The sequence below is a fragment of the Globicephala melas genome, chromosome 13 (genome assembly GCF_963455315.2).
Source record: "Globicephala melas chromosome 13, mGloMel1.2, whole genome shotgun sequence".
In the NCBI taxonomy this organism is placed as follows: Eukaryota; Metazoa; Chordata; class Mammalia; order Artiodactyla; family Delphinidae; genus Globicephala; species Globicephala melas.
The window spans coordinates 25457525-25475694 of record NC_083326.1 but is presented as its reverse complement, the minus strand read 5'-3'; the positions used below and the strand labels follow the sequence as shown (position 1 = coordinate 25475694).

Below are 18170 nucleotides of genomic sequence, written 5' to 3'. Positions count from 1 at the left end.
GTAGGTGGTTTGTTAATATCTTTTTCCGTGGTTTCCAGTCTTTGCTGTTACAGGTGGTGGAATAGCGAATATAAAAAGAATAGCGTTGTTCACACATTGCTTCATGTTTTGGCAGCTTGTCTTTGGGAGGCTTGCTTAGAAGTAGGGTTGTTAGCTCACAGGGTAAATGCAGATGTAATTTTGAAGAACACTGGCAAATTCCCCTCTTGTGAGGGTATTACCAACTTAATGGGAAATTAAGTTAATAAAATACGTTATCACTAAGTATGTTTGTTCCAGGTTTTTGTTATGTGTTCTTACAAGTTAAGGAAGTTTCTTTCTATTCCTGGATTTGTTGGATTTTTTGAAAAAAATCAGGAATAATTGTTAAATGTTATCAAATACATTTGGGCAACTGTTGATGATATGATTTTTTTTTCTCCTTTACACCATTATAGTGAATTTCATTAATGTATCTTCTATTCGTTAACATCCTAGAATCCCTAAGATAAGCTTCTCTTGTCACATGTATGCTTATTTTTAAGGTACTGGTTTCAGTTATTTGGTTTTTAGCATTTTCCATTTAAACTCAGGGTACAGTTTTCCTTTATTTTTTATGTTTTAAATCTGTTTCTGATTCTGTTATAATCAGGTTTTCTACTTTTAATTGAATCAGTTTTAGTATTTATATGATTTTCTAGAAATCATCTGTTTTCTTTAGGTTTATTTTGATCTTTTTCTAGCTTTTTTGAGTTGACTGCTTAGATTGTTTAATTTTCAGGTTTTCTTCAGTGGTCTTTTCTTTTTTTTTTTTTTTTTTTTTTTTGCGGTACGCGGGCCTCTCACTGCTGTGGCCTCTCCCGTTGCGGAGCACAGGCTCCGGACGCGCAGGCTCAGCGGCCATGGCTCACGGGCCCAGCCACTCCGCGGCACGTGGGATCTTCCCGGACCGGGGCACGAACCCGTGTCCCCTGCATTGGCAGGGGGACTCTCAACCACTGCGCCACCAGGGAAGCCCTTTTCAGTGGTCTTTATGCCCAGAATCTTGGACTCTCAGAGTTAGGAAGGACTGGTGAGGTGATCTAGAGAATGACCCCTCCTGGGCTTGAATTTGCTCTGCCCGGAAACAGCCCACCCGCTTTTGTGAAGGTGTGAAAATTTGGCCTTTCACTGAGCCCAAATTATCTTCTCTGTATTTTAACCCATTTACCTTTATCCTGATATTCAAAATAGAGGATGAAATCTATCCCTTCTCCCGGTATACACTGTCGAGGGGACTGCTGACATGCCCCCTGTCTATACCCAGGGCACAAACTCATGTGCCTGGGGCTGGTGTTGGCAGAGAACTTGTTCTCTCGCTCTCCAGGGCTCCAGCCCTGCATCCTCAGGGGCCCTTCACTTCCAGCATTTCCTACCTGACACGATCTCTGTTCTCCAGGGGTTGGGTTGAGGTCTGTCTTAGGCAGGTGCTAGGACTTCAGAGGAGAGGATTCCCCTTCTCCTCGTTCTCAGCAAATACAGCATCATGTTGATGAAGCTTTGTGTGTGTCCCTCATGCCTGAGCTGTGCCCGTGATGCTGATGAGGACAGGACGATGGTGACAGAGAACACGGATGGGCACTCATCAGAGGTGCTTGCTGAACGTTTCATATTTGCATTAATCTCCACGGCAAGCCTGTGGGCTGGGCACTGTGATCTCTCCCGTGTTGTTAACAGGGCGGCTGGAGTGGACCGTAGGCCAGTTCTTGAATGACGAGCAGCTGGTGCATGGCGGAGCTCCATTTGCACCCGAGCCTGGCCGCTGTCTCTCTCCACCATACTTTGCAGTGATGTGCTTCTAGAGTGGATCTTCTTGTGTGTGTGACTCTGTCTTTTCAAGGTGTTGACATTGTACAGGTATCAGGTGGGGCCCTTCTCTGCTGGAGTGCTGACACACTCCTAAGAAGGTGAGATGGTTGTTAGGACACACAGGAGGCCAGGTAAAGTGAAGGAGGACAGGAAACTTCTGTGGGAATAATTCACCTTCATCTGTTGTTTTCACAGTGAGGAACACTTTCACCCTAAGACTTCACACAAGACTCAGGTGCTTCCTCTGTGTATAGTTCTGCGATGAGGGTCAGCAGGGGGCGCCGTTGCCATCAGAGTTGTCACATTTCACCGGAGTACAGACTCCAACGCCTGCTACAGTTTTTGAGAAACTGTCTTGTGGTACCAGGGAGTATATTTAGTAAATTCCAGCGATGTCATTGCAGGAGGGGGTGACAGCACTGTACCCCATCAAGGATAAATGTTCTATCATCACATCCCTAGAGCTGGGGGCATCCTCGCCTGGCTCTGAGGAGGCAGCCTATGGGGAGTGGCAGGAAGGAGAGGGGACCAGGCCCATCTGTGTGTCTGGTGCGTGCATTGACAGTTGCTGGCGGGATGCAGGGGGTGTGCTGGCGGCGGATGCGCACGTCTCACGCGTGTCGCCTGCCCTCCATGACGGGTGCAGAGAAGCCTGCTGGGCCAGGTCGCAGGCCCTGGGGAGGGTGGCTCCGGGGGCTCCCGGAGGGCTCTGAGGAGGGGCAGGCCAAGGGGGGCCGGGGCCGGCGTAAAGCGACTAGTGGTGGCGCTCAGACGGGTTAATGGGGAGTGGGCCAGACCCAGTTAGGAGGGAGTGGAAAGGTACAACTTTAAATATGACGTAATTGATGGACAGAGCCTGAGTTTGGTCATTTCGTAGGACTGCTTCCAGCATTCCATCTTTAAATAAAACGTCTGAGGCTGTACCAATTTAGTCCACAAATTCATTACAGTTCTATTAAAAAATCCCAAAGGGAATTTATTATGAAACTTGAAAAGTTGACTCTAAAATCCATTTACGAATACACATGAATATGGCATGGTTGATAAAATTTTTGTTTTAAAGTTTTAAGTGTGAGGTAGTGTCATCTTTTCTCTGTCCGATGTGTGTTTAGACTACAGAAAAACAAGCAATTAAAAAACCCGTGTAGCCACCACACAGTGTAAGAAGTAGACCATTACCCGTAACTCTGAAGCCACCTGCGTGGTTAAACTTTTTTTGTATTGTTAAATGACACAAGGAGAAACGCATAAAACAAATTATCATAAAGCAAACAACTGTGTGACCACCATCCAGGTCTTGATTAAATTTTGAAAATAATAAGAGGGCTACTGGTCTTACCAAATGTTAAACACACAGTAAAACTACAGTGACTGAGAAAGCATGGGATCATTGAAGCAGCAGCTGCCCAAGGTACCGTGCACATCTTTTGCAGTTCCAGATTCTCTTGTCAGGTATTCTGATAAATATTGGATTATAGCAATTCGTAGCTATTTTAATTAGTTGTACCATGATATGTCTATAAACCTGAGCATGCCTTCATCCTTTAGAGGAAATGTATATATTTCTCTAGAGTTTTAGTATAGAATGCATTGTGTAGAATAATTTGCCTACGATGGGCTAAAATGATCTCCAGAAATGACTGTGCAGTCAGTTCATATGCAGGGACTACAGATAATCAGAAGATTCACGCCATGTTTATATTCATGCAGAGCAGCCGCAGTGAAGCACTCAGTGAGTGCTGGCCATTTTATGCTCTCTGCCTCTCGGTCACAGTATTTTCTCTGAATAAAATATCCCTCTCTTCTATTTTATTAACTCTGTCTCATGTACTGTGCTACCAGGTTCTTTGGATTTTTATTGTTGCAGTTGCAATACATGTTACTAAAATCAAACCAGAAGACCCTAGTTGGTTCTTGGAGCTGGAGTGAGATCCCTGAGACACAGAGCTCACCCTTGGGGGATGAGCACCCTGGGACCCTGCACTTGGCCAGCGCTGTGAGGCCACAGCCAACGCCTCTGGGCTGTGAATTCCCACACTTCTCTGGTGGGCTCGGCTCCCACGTGGTGACACCACGCCTGCTGTACTGTTCACCTTGTCTGCCTTTCAGGTCAGAGCAGGCTCCGTGCTGGTGGCTCTGCCTGGTCCTCCAGTTTGCCAGTGCAGAGCTCGAGCTCTAGACATTATCCTCCTCAGTCAGACGCTGTCCAGGGAGAGGATGTCCTACCTCTCAGCACTGCTGACGGTGAATACAGAGAATCCAGGTCCTTTCTTCTTTCCCTAAAGGTTTCTTTGACTGCTTCTCCTTGGAACTTTGTCATATTCCTCCCCCCAAGGACCTGGGATGTTTTCTGTTTGTATTTTCATGTGTTCTGTCACTTTGATGAGTCATGGCTGCATTAAGAATTTTCTTAAAAGGAACAGTATTACCTTTTTTTTTCAAAGGAAGGTTCATGATTCCTGAGCCTGTCCATGTTTGCTACCTGCTTCTTTGGGTATTGCCACTAAAATTAAACTAAAAGGATGTTTAAGTGAAGACATATTTTGTTACCTGAATTGGATTTATAAGAGAAATAATTTGTAAATGGAAACTTGAAGTAAGCTTCTTAAAGTGCATTGTGGGTTTTCCTGTGCACATTATGATCTCTGTTCTTTTGCAAATGTGGGTAGACTGTTGGCATTGGGTCCCCAAGACCCAGTGGATCTGCTGGGAGGTTCATTGATCCGCTGGGAGGACTCACAGGTCTCAAGGTATGGTTTTATTAATGGCTAAGATTTATTGCCGCCCGAGGGTACAGAGCAAAGTCAGTGGAGGGGAAAAGCCTCAAGGGGTGAAGTCTAGGGGAAGGAGGTGCAGGCTTCCAAGGGTCCACTCCCAGGATGTGCGGTCACACAGGAGTCGTGAGGACACCTGCGAAATGCTGCCCACCCGAGAAGTGTGTTGGAGACTCAGCACCCAGGGTTCTTTTTGGGGCTGGTTACATGGGCACCTGCTGCCTGGCTCACCCAAACTCCAGACTCCCAGGTGGAAAGGTATTCAGCAGGAACCACATTGTTGGTACAGACTGTTCAGGCAGGTGACCCACTCTTGTCAGTGAGGGATGGTGAGGCGGGGGCATTCCTGGAATCCATCCCCAGACACCAGCCAAGGGCCAGCCTCGCAGGCAGGCCTTGCTAAGAATATAAGAATAGACGGTCTCAGGATGAGAATGGGTGCAGCCCAGTGGAAGCTTCAGCAGACGGGAAGTAGTCCAGCTGTGTCTTTGAAGTGTTAATAGAGCTTGAAAAAGAGCATGATGAGCAGTGCAAAGTATGAAAGAATGCATATTTTTTGATCTTTGTATCAGGCTAATTATTACCAATTTTCAGAAGCTGAGGGAAAAAGGTTTTACATAGTACAGCAGATTGTAGTCTTTTTATCAGTATTGAGAGGGAGAGTGATGGTAAAGAAGCAAAGGGAAAGAATTTTTTTTTTTTTACATCTTTATTGGAGTATAATTGCTTTACAATGGTGTGTTAGTTTCTGCTTTATAACAAAGTGAATCAGTTATACATATGTTCCCATATCTCTTCCCTCTTGCGTCTCCCTCCCTCCCACCCTCCTTATCCCACCCCTCTAGGTGGTCACAAAGCACCGAGCTGATCTCCCTGTGCTATGCGGCTGCTTCCCATTAGCTATCTGTTTTACGTTTGGTAGTGGGAAAGAATTTTTAAGTAACAAGGTATGCTGCTTCTGTCACTTATTTGAGTTGTTATAAAAATGCATTTAAAAACTAATGTCTTTTTCTTATTATGGGATTTGAAAATTCTGAATATATGGACACTTCTAAAGAAGCAAATGAAAGTCACCCAAGGACAACTCTTGTTTATATTTTGGTCCATTTTCAAATCTGTAGCTGTATTTATATTTGTGGACCACATTGTGTGAACAGCGCTTGCTTTTTCCCTACGTCACTAAGTAGTACTCTTTGGAAAAATTAGATTTTGAAAAGTTGTGTGACAACCCATTGTTTGGTTTTATCAGGATTTATTGACCCAGTCTCCTTCTGTTGGGCATTTAGGTCTCCATTTTCATGATTATAGCACTATTATCATGAGCATTAATTTGAAAAATATTTGATGATTTGAGAGGTGCAAATGACATCTGATTGTTTTAAATTTGCAAATGTTGAATGTTAGGTTGGCTATTTAAAAAAGCCTGTTGACTGTAGCAGAAGTTTATGGCTACCGTAGCAGCTATCTGGTAGGCTATTTCAGGGGCGTCTTCGTAGGATCCAGATTCCGGAGTACCTGTCACAAGTGTGTGATGGTGCAGCAGCGTGAGAACCTTCCATGTAAGGTTCCCTGAGGACTAAAGTGAGGAAGTGAGAGGAAGTAAGGAGTGCTTCCAGGAGGTGGGCATGTGCTAGTGTTGTCTTGTGTTTACATTTCTCTCCTGATTGAATTTCCATCTGTTTGTGTTTGATTGGTTCCATTGTCTTAAATGTTTACAAGATTTATACGAGTTATATTTGCTGCAAGTGTTTTCTCCATTTTGTCTTTTGCCTTTTAATTTGGTATATGTTGCTTTGGATCCTTCCAAAGTTTTTAATTGTACGTAATCAGTCCTTTCTTCCTTGTTTCTTCCGAAATTTTTTCACGTAGAAAGTACTCACTTGCCAAGATCAGGCGAATATTCACCTCTGTTTCCTTTACATTATTTCTCTTCATTTTTTAAACCCACACTTCCTTTTGATTAACATAAAGATTACACGCAGCCTGCAGCTTCCTGTGCCCTTTGCGCTTCGGACTCTTTCTCTCTGCTGAGGATTGGCACCCCTTCTCCCTGTGTCTCCACCAGGCAGGAAGGCAGTTCAAGCTGTACTTGTGAACTGTGTTATGAAAATGTGTCCCTCCCCCGATGTAACATTTCTTACTGGTGAACATTCATCCAGCATTTCTCAGTTATTTCCATCCACTTATTCTTTTAGATGTAATTGATAGTCACCTGGCCAGATGTTAAATGTCTTATTTGGATTTTGATCAGATTTGTATTGAATGTGGACATTAATTTGAAAGGAATTGATGTGTTTTTATTTAGGGTTTTGGACTATCTCTCCATTTCTTTAAGTTTTCTTCTCTGCCTTTAGGAGAAATGTTTTCTTATGTAGGTCCTTCACCTTTCTCAACTCATTTTTGTGCTGCCATTGTGAAGGAATATGTTTAGATTATGTTTCCATTATCTGTTGTTAGATTTGTTCTATCTCCTATAGAGATTCTGCAATATGCTTTTCATTAAAGTACTGATTAAATGATAAGTATTCAGTGCCTTATTCTGTAAGACACAATAGAAAATATTGAGGGGTTTGAAAGAAGTTATGGACCTGAGAAACTTATTTTTATTCTATGAAAAAAGTAGGGTTGTTCAACTTTTGAGCAGCAGACACTGGTTAGCCCAGATAACCTCTCTTTAAGAAATTCTACTTTTAAAGTTTTTAGTGTTTGTTTAAGATACTTTTCATACATAGCATGTTATCCCATTTTTATTTTTGTGATTCCAAAAATAGACACTTTTTTGTTCCCTGTTTTGTTCCCTTGCTACTAATTACTTTCTATGTTTCTAGGTCAGATTATCCTCTCTAAGCATTTGTGATAACGGGAAGGCATTAGAAATAATACAGTACTTTCTAGGTGGTGATTATCTAGAAAACGTAGAACAGATAATTCTTCAGATCATCTTCATCAGTGGTTGTTAGTGCATTTTTTCCTGCTTTGTACTTTTGGTGACTCATTATGAAAAATCAGCATTACAGATTCTGTTCACAGAGCAGGAGAACGCTGATCTCCATACGTTTTATGTCAGTGCTCGCAGGGAGTCAGTGGTCCTTGCCCTGAAGCAGAAGAGGCCATGTGATTTGTGGGACCCCGTGCAAAATGAAACGCGGCGCTCCTCGGTAGAAAAGTATTAAGTTCAAAATGCTGACAGCAGCACATTAAACCAGGAGGGGTCCCTTGTATCCACACAGGTTGTGGCCCCTGAAGCCAGCCCCGGCGGTAACATGGGACCTGTGAGGAGGCGCCTCAAACCTTTATGTGATGAGCCCTCTTCCTCCTCTTTTGCATTTCCGGACTCTTGACTCTGTTTGAGAGTCTAACTTCGTGAATGCCCGGCAGTTCCTTGCAGGAAGTCACAAACGCATGTCCACTGGGGCTGTCAGACTTCAACTCATCCCTTGTTGCTACTCAGAAATCTTCTAATCAGCTCTTGTTAGTCCTGCCTTGTATTTCGCAGAAAGGCTGTTTAAACACAGTCACACGCATCTTCCTCGTTCTCAAGGCTCACGACCCGCCGTGCTGAGACTGGTCGTCCTCCCTCACCTGCCAGCACATCTCCACGGTGGCACGGTCTGTTTGTAGGCTTGATTTTTCCTGTTTCAGAGAAAAAGATGTCTCACTGTCTTGCCAAAAGATTTTCCAGTTTCCATTCCTAAATATACCTGCTCCTGCCTGTTCCGGGACCTTTATTTAGCCCTTGGTCTCTTATCTGTTCATTATTTCAAACCAGTTTTCCATCAGCTCCTCTTCCACTTATAAATGTATTCACGTTTTCTGATTCAAAAATTATTTTAAAAGAAAACAACACTTCTGTATAGATGGGAAAGTTACTTTTTGTTTGAAAGCTACCTAGAACCTAATTTTCTACATAGAAAACTTCGCCTAAAGCTGGCTTAGCAAGAAGGGTTCATGTTGAAAAACCCAGGGGTAGGTCTTCTTCCCAGTGCAGTTTGCCGGGTGGGCTTGGTGCGTGTCAGTGGGACTGGATGTGTCCAGCAGCCTTCTGTCCCTCCTTCTCGCTCCCATTCCGACGTCTCTTTTTTTTTTTTTTTTTTTTTTGCGGTACGCGAGCCTCTCACTGTTGTGGCCTCTCCCGTTGCGGAGCACAGGCTCCGGACGCACAGGCTCAGCGGCCATGGCTCACGGGCCCAGCCGCTCCGCGGCACGTGGGATCTTCCCGGACCGGGGCATGAACCCGTGTCCCCTGCATCGGCAGGGGGACTCTCAACCACTGCGCCACCAGGGAAGCCCAGTATACCAGAATTTGCTCACCAGTTTTCCTGTTGATAGAGAGGGAATTAGGGTTGTTTTTTGTTTTGGGCTGTTATGAATAAAGCTGCTATAGATTTCTTGTGCAAGTCTTTTTTGTGAGCATATGTTTTCATTTCTCTTGGCTAAATACCTAGGACTGGGAAGTCGAATTAGAGCAGGTTTAATTATGGATTAAAAGTTGCCAGTCTTTTTTTTTTATGTATAAGAAATTTTTATGTATTAGAAATTGCCAAACTTCTTTTTAGAGTTGTTGTACCATTTCACACTCCGTCATCTGTGTGTGAGTGTTCTGGCTGCTCCTGGGCAACCGTTGATGTTATTAGTCTTTTAAATTTTAGCGCATCTGGTGTATGGTAGCAGTAGTTTCTCCCTAATGGCCAATAGTGCTGAGTACTTTTCCACGTGCTTATTGTTCATTTGCATATCTTTTTTTGAAGTGTCTTTAATCCTTTTGTGGTGTTTTCTTTTTTTTTTAAATCAGTATTTGTTTCTTTATTTCTCAACCATAGAAGCTCTTTATATATTCTGAATAACAGTCCTTTGTCAGATATATGTTTTGAAAATATTTTTTTCCAGTCTATGGCTTGCTTATTCATTTTCTTAGTGGTATCTTTTAGTGATCAGAAGTTTCTCACTTTGATGAAATCTAATTTATTATTTTCTTGTTTTATGGTATTTTCTTTTTTCTGTCTTAAAAACTTTTCCTACTCCAGGTTATGGAGATGTTCTTTCTTCCAGCTGGATTATGGTTTTAGCTTTTACATTTAGGTCTGTGATCCATCCCTAATTTAATTTTTGTGTGAAGTATGAGGTAAGGGTTGAGGTTCATGTTATTTTCCCGTATGAATAGCAAGTTGTTATTGCACCATTTGTGAAAGGGCTTTCTTTTCTCATTGAATTATTTTGATGTCTTCATCAAAAATCAGTTGCTTGTAAAAGTGTTGGTCTATTTCTGGACCTGTCTGTTCTATATTTTGATCTGTTTGTGTATCTTTGTAGTAAGACCACACTGTCTTGATTGCTTTAGCTCTATAGTAAGTCTTGAAGTCATTTATTTTTCTTTTTTTCAAGATTGTGTGGCTGTTTTAGGTCTTTAGCATTTCCATGTGAATCAGCCTGTCACATCTTATTATTTATTTGTAAATTGTTTATTAAATGCCTGCTGGGATTATGATTTGGATTGTATGCCTTAACGGATGCCTTAACGGATGCCTTAACGGTGTTGAGTCTTGCATTCCATGAACATGGTACATCTTTCTGCTTGGCAGTGGGCTTGGCTCTTCAGAGGGAGTATTATGGTTGAGATAATACGTTAAGGTGCTTAGCAACCTTAGTCTGGCATTTATAACAATTCACCCTGTAATGTTACTGTTTACTACTTGTTCCACTAATCACAAAGCTTTATAAAGTGCTCTCTATTTGTGTCTCATTTTGCTTGGCTTGGAGCTTGGCCATGGTCATACCTCTAGCAAATGCCTGGGCAGGTTTGGAACGAGCTCCTTACGACTCTGAAGTCCGTGCTTGTGCGTGCATGTCGCGGGAAGCCAAGAGTGGTGAGCCTTGCATTGTATTTCTCTGCGTTTTGAGGATGGCCTTACGTATTGGTAGGTTAAAGTTAGAGTCTCCAACAACAGAATTTATTCTGAATGGTTTAAGCAGCACAGGAATGTATAAGGATACAGTAGTTCACCGTCTCTCTGGAAGAGCTAGACTCTGCGTTTGTATACGTTTGACACACTGTGGCTTCTCTTGTGAAAACATCGCCCTGTCACACCTAGTAGTCGACCCCAGAGTGCTGCCCGTGCCCACTCTGCGAGGACTTGGGCCTCTGCCCCTGCGTCTGTCAGAGGCGTTTTCCCTTCTCTACCTGCTCCCACGGCTCACTCTGACCCAGGTGAGCAGCGGCGCGTCTCAGGGAAGGAGCCAGGCCACTCACGACCTGGTTACGGGAGGGCTGGGAACGGGAGGTAGTGAGCATGGGCAAATCAGCAACAGTTTTGGGAGCCATAAACGGTTCCCCAGCGCATCTGTCTGTGCATTCTTAGATTTTTCTCTATTGGCAGTAAAATGAAAACAAAACTCCATGAGAATCTAGATCTACGTTATACATTCTCAGCTAGTATTGAAACGAATGGGTGATCATGTGTCCCCATGTTCATATCTGTTTTAATCTGTTGTAACATGGACTCCAGACGCAGAACAGGTCTGGGTCACGTTTCTTCCGCTGACCACTGCATGGCCTCGGGCAAGGAAGGCACTGCTCACCTCTCGGCGCATAGCTTTCTCACCTGTGAGCTCAGAGAATTGCAGTGTCTAATTAATAGTGCTATTCTAAGGTATTCTTTTAAGCTGCTGTACACAAAGTATGTAACATATGCTTGGTGTACAGTAAATACTCAAAAACATGACCTATTTTATTTGCGTTCACCTTCACATATGCATTCTGTGTGCAGATCGCTTACATGTTCAGAGAGCTTCACCTTGTTCTGTCTTAGAGAAGCAAGCAGTTACACAGGGTCAGTGGGAAGAGCTCTGACCTTTTAAGATACCACAGTGTTCTCGCTGTTCTACAGGGAGGATGTCTGGTGATAACAGAGTAGCAACAGTCCTCGCTTCCTACAGAGATTTCATGTTTATCAACTCAGACAATTGCCGTTGAGCTGTTATTGGCTGCTGTACCTTGGGGTCCACTTTCTGCCATGTCTTGAGGACAAGCCGGCAGTCCTGCACGTGGCTGTGTGGTGACCAAGGGCAGAGCAGAGGCACATCTGCTGTTCAGGATGTCGTTGCTTCGCCTTCTCCGAGGCCTCGCTTGAGAAGCTGCACGGTTCTCGCTGAGCACTCAGCAGCAGAGGAGGGAATGTGGGCAGCCTCTGTCCTTGGACCAGACTGGCTAACAGGCCTTCCAGGGCTGGAGCTGCGCCGCCTCGCGGGGCTCCCGCCCAGAGCTCGTGTCCTGGTCCTGATCTTTTGGCCGCACTTCCGTGAGGACACCGTCTAGAGTTTCTAGAACGGGGCTCTGGCTCCCAGGGCAGCTTGGTTCTGGTTTTATTTTGTCCCATGAAATGAGCAGCATGGGGTCAGAGAGCATGTGCCTTTCTCTGCTCTCCTTTCTCTGCTCTGCGTGTGACTCACATCTCACCCTTGATCAGGTGTTGCCTCTGAAGAAAGCTTGCGTGCGAGTGAAGGCCTGTGACCTCGTCACGGGTGATGCTCCCCTTTGCAGGACGCATTAAAGTGGTTGCACAGGGCTCAGCCGTCCTGTAGGCCCCCAGGCGTGCGTGCACCTGGGCCGTGACAGCCCTGGGTGGCGAGGCTGCTCCCGGGCAGCTCTGCGTTGGTCCAGGGAGGGCAGGGCTCTGGTCTCAGCTCTTGGTCAGCATGTGGTGGGATTTCTGCTTGTTCATACAGTCCTGCGAAGACGTGCGCTGGGCTCCTTCCCTGACCGCATTCCACGTTCACTGGCTCTCACCCCTCCTTTCTCTGGACGTCTCTCCCCTCCCTCACATTTAATGCCCTTTTCCTGTGCAGTTTCCGGCCTCGGTTTTCTTAAGTTCCACGGCTCTGGTTTCCCATTTTCCTAGCGGTTTGTTTAATCAAATCAGTGGAACCCTTGCCTCGTAGCTGTCTCCCCATCGGTGACAGGGTGCTGTCCTGTCCACCCCAGGCATCTCCCCGTCTCACCATTGAGACAAGCTCATTTCTCTGTTACAGGAATGCAGGTGGATATAGTAGTGCCCTCGCCTCAGCCAGACGCCCGAGTCAGCTGTGTCAGGGTCTCCTTCCACCCCTGAACCCAGTACTTAGCTCCACGAGGCTTCCTTTATAGAGCAGCAGATCTGAGGGATCTTGACTTGTTGTCCTGCATTGGTTGGCATATAGTAATTTTAAAAATCTTTGATCTTTTCAGAATACATTGAAAATGAATATATGAAGCTCAGTGTGATAAGTTTTAAAAATAGCACCGAACACCTACCTCTTATTGGAAAAGTTGGCCTTTCTTGGAAAACTAATATTTTTGATGGCTGTATAAAGGTAATTTTTTTTTTCTTAAAGTACCTGGTTTCTGTATAATAAATGTGTCTGTTGATGTATATGTATGATGCTGCTTTGAAAGTCCTAGATTTATTGTTCTGGTGTCTGAAGATTTGTGCACGTCCTCTTAGCCAGTGGCGATCAGTTGATTGATTTATCCAACGTGTATTGAGGGCCTTTCGTTTTCCACTGGGCGTGGTGGAGTTGGTGCGTAGGTGGCGCGCAGTGCGTTGCTGAGCGGTGTTGATTGCAGCCTCTGTTCCCTCCAAGTCCTTCTGGCTGTTCGCTTTGTGGAGAAAGAGTGGAGCCGTAGGTTGGACCAGGCAAGTAACATTTACTCAGAAACATCTTAATTACTTCTCAATTACATCTTAGGACACCAACTTAAAGTTTATTGCAGTTATAAGTTCCAGCATACAGATTTTTCCTTGAACAGTTAAATCAGTTTTTACCTCTATCACAAACCAGCCACACGGAGGGGAGGGAGGATGTGGTGGCCGGGGACTGGCGGGGGGCGGCGAGGAGGGTTCTCACGCAGTCTCGCTTCTCCTGTGATCCCTGTGCCTGTGGGTGCCCTGGTTGTCACTCCTCTCCATCTGTGTGTTGTGGGACGAACAGGATTTCCACAGGATGCGTCTGCTGTGGATGCAGAGGGCCGCAGTTAAGCTGGCTTAATTCTGCCTACAAGCATGGATGCCTTGTGACAGTGACTAGGGGTGGTGGCTGAGGCCAAGAGCAGCGTTGTTGTTGAGCGTGAAAAGCAAACACTTCAGTGTCATTAAGGATTCTCTCTTGATCCACTTGCTATTTGATATACTGAGATGTTTTATTCTGTTTATTTGTGAGCAGTTGTTTAAACCTTGGTAAAGATTTATCGCATACAAAGGAATATTATTTCATGTCTTCAGGAGCACAGACCTGACTTTTTAAAGTGGATTTAGATGAGTCTTACAAAAACACGTGCTAAAATGTTGAAGTCACAATGGACCTTGAGGACCTAGAAAGGCAAAATATCAACATGGCAGACTTAAAGGGTCAGCATAATATAAAAATAATATAATTTGTTTTGTGTTCCTTGGTAATCGAGAAGCAGATATTCAGTTCCCACTGTGGGGTGGGAAGGGAAGCGTTGTAATCGTACAGGAAACAAAGCTTTATCCCAGCTCTGACCATTGGAAAGGCAGTCTCTGCGTTTGTTGGTGCCGGTTGCTACGCGCAGGCGCAGCAGTTCAGTGATGGCCAGAGCTGACCTGGCCGCCCTCCCCACCTCCCCGCCACACCCCGTGCCGTGCGGAGGACTGTCACATGCTTGTCACATGCTGTTCCTGCTTCCTGTAATTTTGTTCTCTTCCCTCTTCTCCCTCCTCTTTCACTTAATCCTTCATGACGAGGCTCCATCTACATTTATTAAGTCAGGTCTAATTGGCCATTTTATCCTCACACTTACGAACATCTGTGTTTATTTTGTAGAGTTGCTCTGTAATGGACTTAACTCTTTTGGAAGAATATGGGAAACCCTTCTGGTGTTTCAGTTCCCCGGTGTGCATGAGACCCTCTCCCGGGCCCTCTGACGGCCCTGCTTTCTTGGGGGAGACGTACCGTGTGGACTACGCAGACGCGGAGGGAAGGGTGCACTTGGAGCTGGTGTGGATCGAGGAGACGGGAGAGTACTTTATCGTCAGCCTGGCGCTCTACCTGCGGGTGGCAAAGATAAACCACTGGTTTGGGACCAAATACTGAGCATTAGCAGTAGGCGGCAAATTATTGTTGCTGTTTGTTTCTTTTGGACTGACTGGTTTTGTTCTTGGTGTTTGTTGGAAGTTAAAATAAAGCAGTAGTCTGTTCGATGTCCTCTTATTTCACACTAGAAATCATGGTTTCTGAGTCATTTTAAAGTTAAGGTTAGAAGATTAAGTTAAATTTTAAAACCGTGAAAATAGCACATCACAGTGGAAATTCATGTAAAAGAAAAAGAAAAAAGATCCTTGCTTCTCTTCTGCACTTACACTTTAAAAAAACAAGAAAACGGATCAGACTGAAAACAGATCAGTTTTCTCTTGAGGGTGTGTGTGTGCGCGTGTGTGTGTGTTGCATACGTAGGGTTTTTTCTTTATTGGTTAGAGCCCCAAATAAAGAAATACATTTCAATGTGAACTTCATGGTATTCATTAAAATTAGAAAGTGCTGTATTCATGGCATTTAACAGCCACAGTAGTGTTCAATAAAGCAAAGTAAAATAGACAGGTGACCTGCTTCACAAGGAAAGATGCACCTGTAACCATCAGAGGACGTTGTTATCCCTTAGAAGAGCGAAGCGTGACGCACATGCAGTTCAGACACCCAGCTCTGCATCCGTGGGACAGGGAGGGAAGGACGCTCCCTCTGCAGAAGTGCTTTCGGAGGATCCGGAGACACCTGGGGTTCAAATGGAGGTCACATCCACCTAATCACGTGTTTCAGGGATCTGGTTCTAAATTTGTTTGAGATTGTATCGATTATCTTTTTCTGTCATATTTTTATCTCCCACTTAAAGTTGTTCTCAGAAGTGATCGTTGAAGTGCCGTGTTGCTCCCACAGGGGCATACACGATTAAACTCCTCCCCCCTCTCTCTCTCTTCTTCTCTTATTGAAATATCAGTTTTCTCTTGAGAGGTGTTTGTGTGTAGAATAAAGAGCTTGAAGACAGCAATAAAAGAAAAGGTTCTCAACCAAAGAAACGTGAGAGTGAAAAGGATCCCTGCTCTGAAGCCATCCTCACCCTCCCGCCGTCCTAGGTCTTGGGCTGCAGATGTTGGGGAGGGAGCGATTTGAGATCCGTGTCAGACGCTGAGAGCGCGGGGCCATGCTACTTCGTGGTCTTGCCAACAAGGGGATGTGGAGCCCCTGCCCCACCTGAGTGGCATTTGGGGGGTGGAGAGGCAGTGGTTTGAGCCGTGAGCTCAAGATGAAGGTAGAAGAGGACAGGATGCCCCGAGAGGCAGGTGGCAGAAGCCATGCGTCACCAGCAGGACTGAACTGGAAACAACCACAGAATATAGTGTGGGGTGACTCCTTGGACTCACTGGGTCAGATGGTGGCGGGACTAGATGTCCTAGAAAATAGTAGTAGAAGTGAGGTAGCCCTGGAGAAAGAGTGCTGCTCTCTTTATCCCCGGTTGAATGGTATTTGGATGGAATGGGAGCCGGGTAATTCACGTTGGTAATACCGTGGGGAAACCTATAGGCGGGAGCTCACAGTTACAGCACTTGTCTGCATCCCAGTCGGCTGGTCCAGGTAATGCAGCGCCAGGCTCATAATCCATCCTCAGTAGCTGTTGGTTACATCCATGGAAACTACTATAAGGGATATACCAGCAGCTGTGGGAGCGTGCAGGAAGCAGAGATTGATGGGGGTGGGAGTCCTTCCCATCTGAGCTAGCTTCTGAAGGAAGGTTTATCGGGCGGTGTTGGGGGAGGGGTGAACGAGGTAGTCACCATCATGGCGCCTTCCCAAAGCCGTGCGTGCACACCACATGTCACCAAGTGATGCTGGAGGGCTCAGCCTGGCCCCCACTTGCCCTTTCACGGGTCTGGGATAATGTTCAGCTTTGTAAAGCTGTTATTTGTCTTCATATTTCTAAAATAATCTGTGGCTGTTTCTGGATTTGTCAATGTTGGCGTATATTGACTTACAGTAGATAAAATATCTCTCTTTTACACCAGCTGCTTCCCCTCTTGCATCATACCAGATAATTCCTGCAGTTCAAAATACGTTGTTGTGGTTTGTCGCTGTCTATAATGCTGTTCCCAGGGATGCTTCTCGCTTTTACAACTTTTTATTTTTCTTGGATTAGTAATTGCCTTCTTTTTCTACTTACATGGTTTTCAACGAACCTAAAATTTTCCTTAAAGATCTGTCCAGTCTTTCATATGTTGGTCAGTGTTTCAGTGTTCGCCCCCAAATGCTTAAACATGTCAAATAATCTCTAAATTCCACTACTTCTCCCCGCCCAGGCTCATCCCCTGAGATCTGCCTTTGTTTGCTTTAATCTAAACTTCTCTCTAGCCCTACTGGACAGCCCACATCCTGGGAAGTTTCCTATGTGAATCCTGCCTTATGGAATGTTGTCTTCATTCTTGATTTAAAGTTGACCCTTGAACAGTGCCTATGTGGACCCTCTACATAGTTGAAAATCTGAGTATAACGTGAGGTCAGCCCTCCATATCTGAGCTTCCTCAGTATGAACTGATTCAACCAACCTCAGACTGGAGTGCAGTCGTATTTACTGTTGAAAAAAATCCAAGTATAAGTGGATGCGCACAGTTCAAACCAATGTTGTTCAGAGGTCAGCTGTATATCCTTTCTTCAGTGGCATGCGTTCTATCGGTCTCTAAGAAAGTGACACAAGAGATGCATTTGGGATCCATGAATTTCTGAGAACGTCTGTTAGATAGTTTCATTGGGTACAGATTGTAGCAGGAAGAATATTTTCTCTTAGAACCTGGAGGACATTTTGTCGTGAGCATTTATCCTGTGGTTGCCCTTGACATATATGACGCCATTTTGGTTGGTCTTCCTTTGCATGTGCTCTGTTCTTTTTCTCTTCTCTCTGGAAGCTTTTGGAATTTATGCTCGGTACCTTGGAGTGGGTCTTTATCCTTCATTATGGGTCATTTTAATCTAAGAATTTGTGTACTTCAGCTATGGGTTAAAAAAATCTGTCAGTGTTTTCTCTTGTATTTTTCTGTAACTTTTATTAATCAACTATAATCCTTTCTGGGTGGATCCTGTGAAGTCTCTTATTTTTTCCATCTTCTGTCTCTTAGTCCTTCGTTGTGCTTTCTGTAATAGGTCTCAGTTTTATTTTTCAACCCTTTTAGCTAATTTTCTTTTTTATTTTGATGACCAGGATTTTACTTTATACGAATTTTTTTCTAGCTCCATATAAAACATTCTGTACCTGCTTCATAAATGCAGTCTCTTCTCAAAGGCAGGGGTTGGCAGACTTTTTCTGTAAAGGGACCAATGGTAGTTTTGGCTTTTGTGGAACGTATGGTGTCTGTTGCACCTACTCTGCTGTGCCGTCGAGCATGAAATCAGTTGCGGACAGTACACAAGTGAAGGGCCCGTGTTCCACAAAACCTTGATTTACCGGAACAAAACCTTGATTTACCAACCAGGCTGAATTTGGCCTTCAGGTGGCAGTTTGCAACCCTGCACACCAGTCTCTGGGGTTATCAATTT

The 18170-nt window shown here is 44.6% G+C and overlaps 1 protein-coding gene across 1 annotated transcript in view; it reads left to right on the top strand.

Moving 5' to 3' along the window:
• Positions 1-14791, top strand: part of FBXO15 (F-box protein 15) — a 39903-nt gene extending 25112 nt beyond the window's left edge. The window contains exons 9-10 of the mRNA XM_060311033.1: positions 12823-12947; positions 14418-14791. Of these exons, the coding sequence (XP_060167016.1) occupies positions 12823-12947; positions 14418-14687 (395 nt within the window). The 3' untranslated portion in view covers positions 14688-14791. The remainder of the gene's footprint in view (positions 1-12822; positions 12948-14417) is intronic.
• Positions 14792-18170: the final 3379 nt, after the last annotated feature.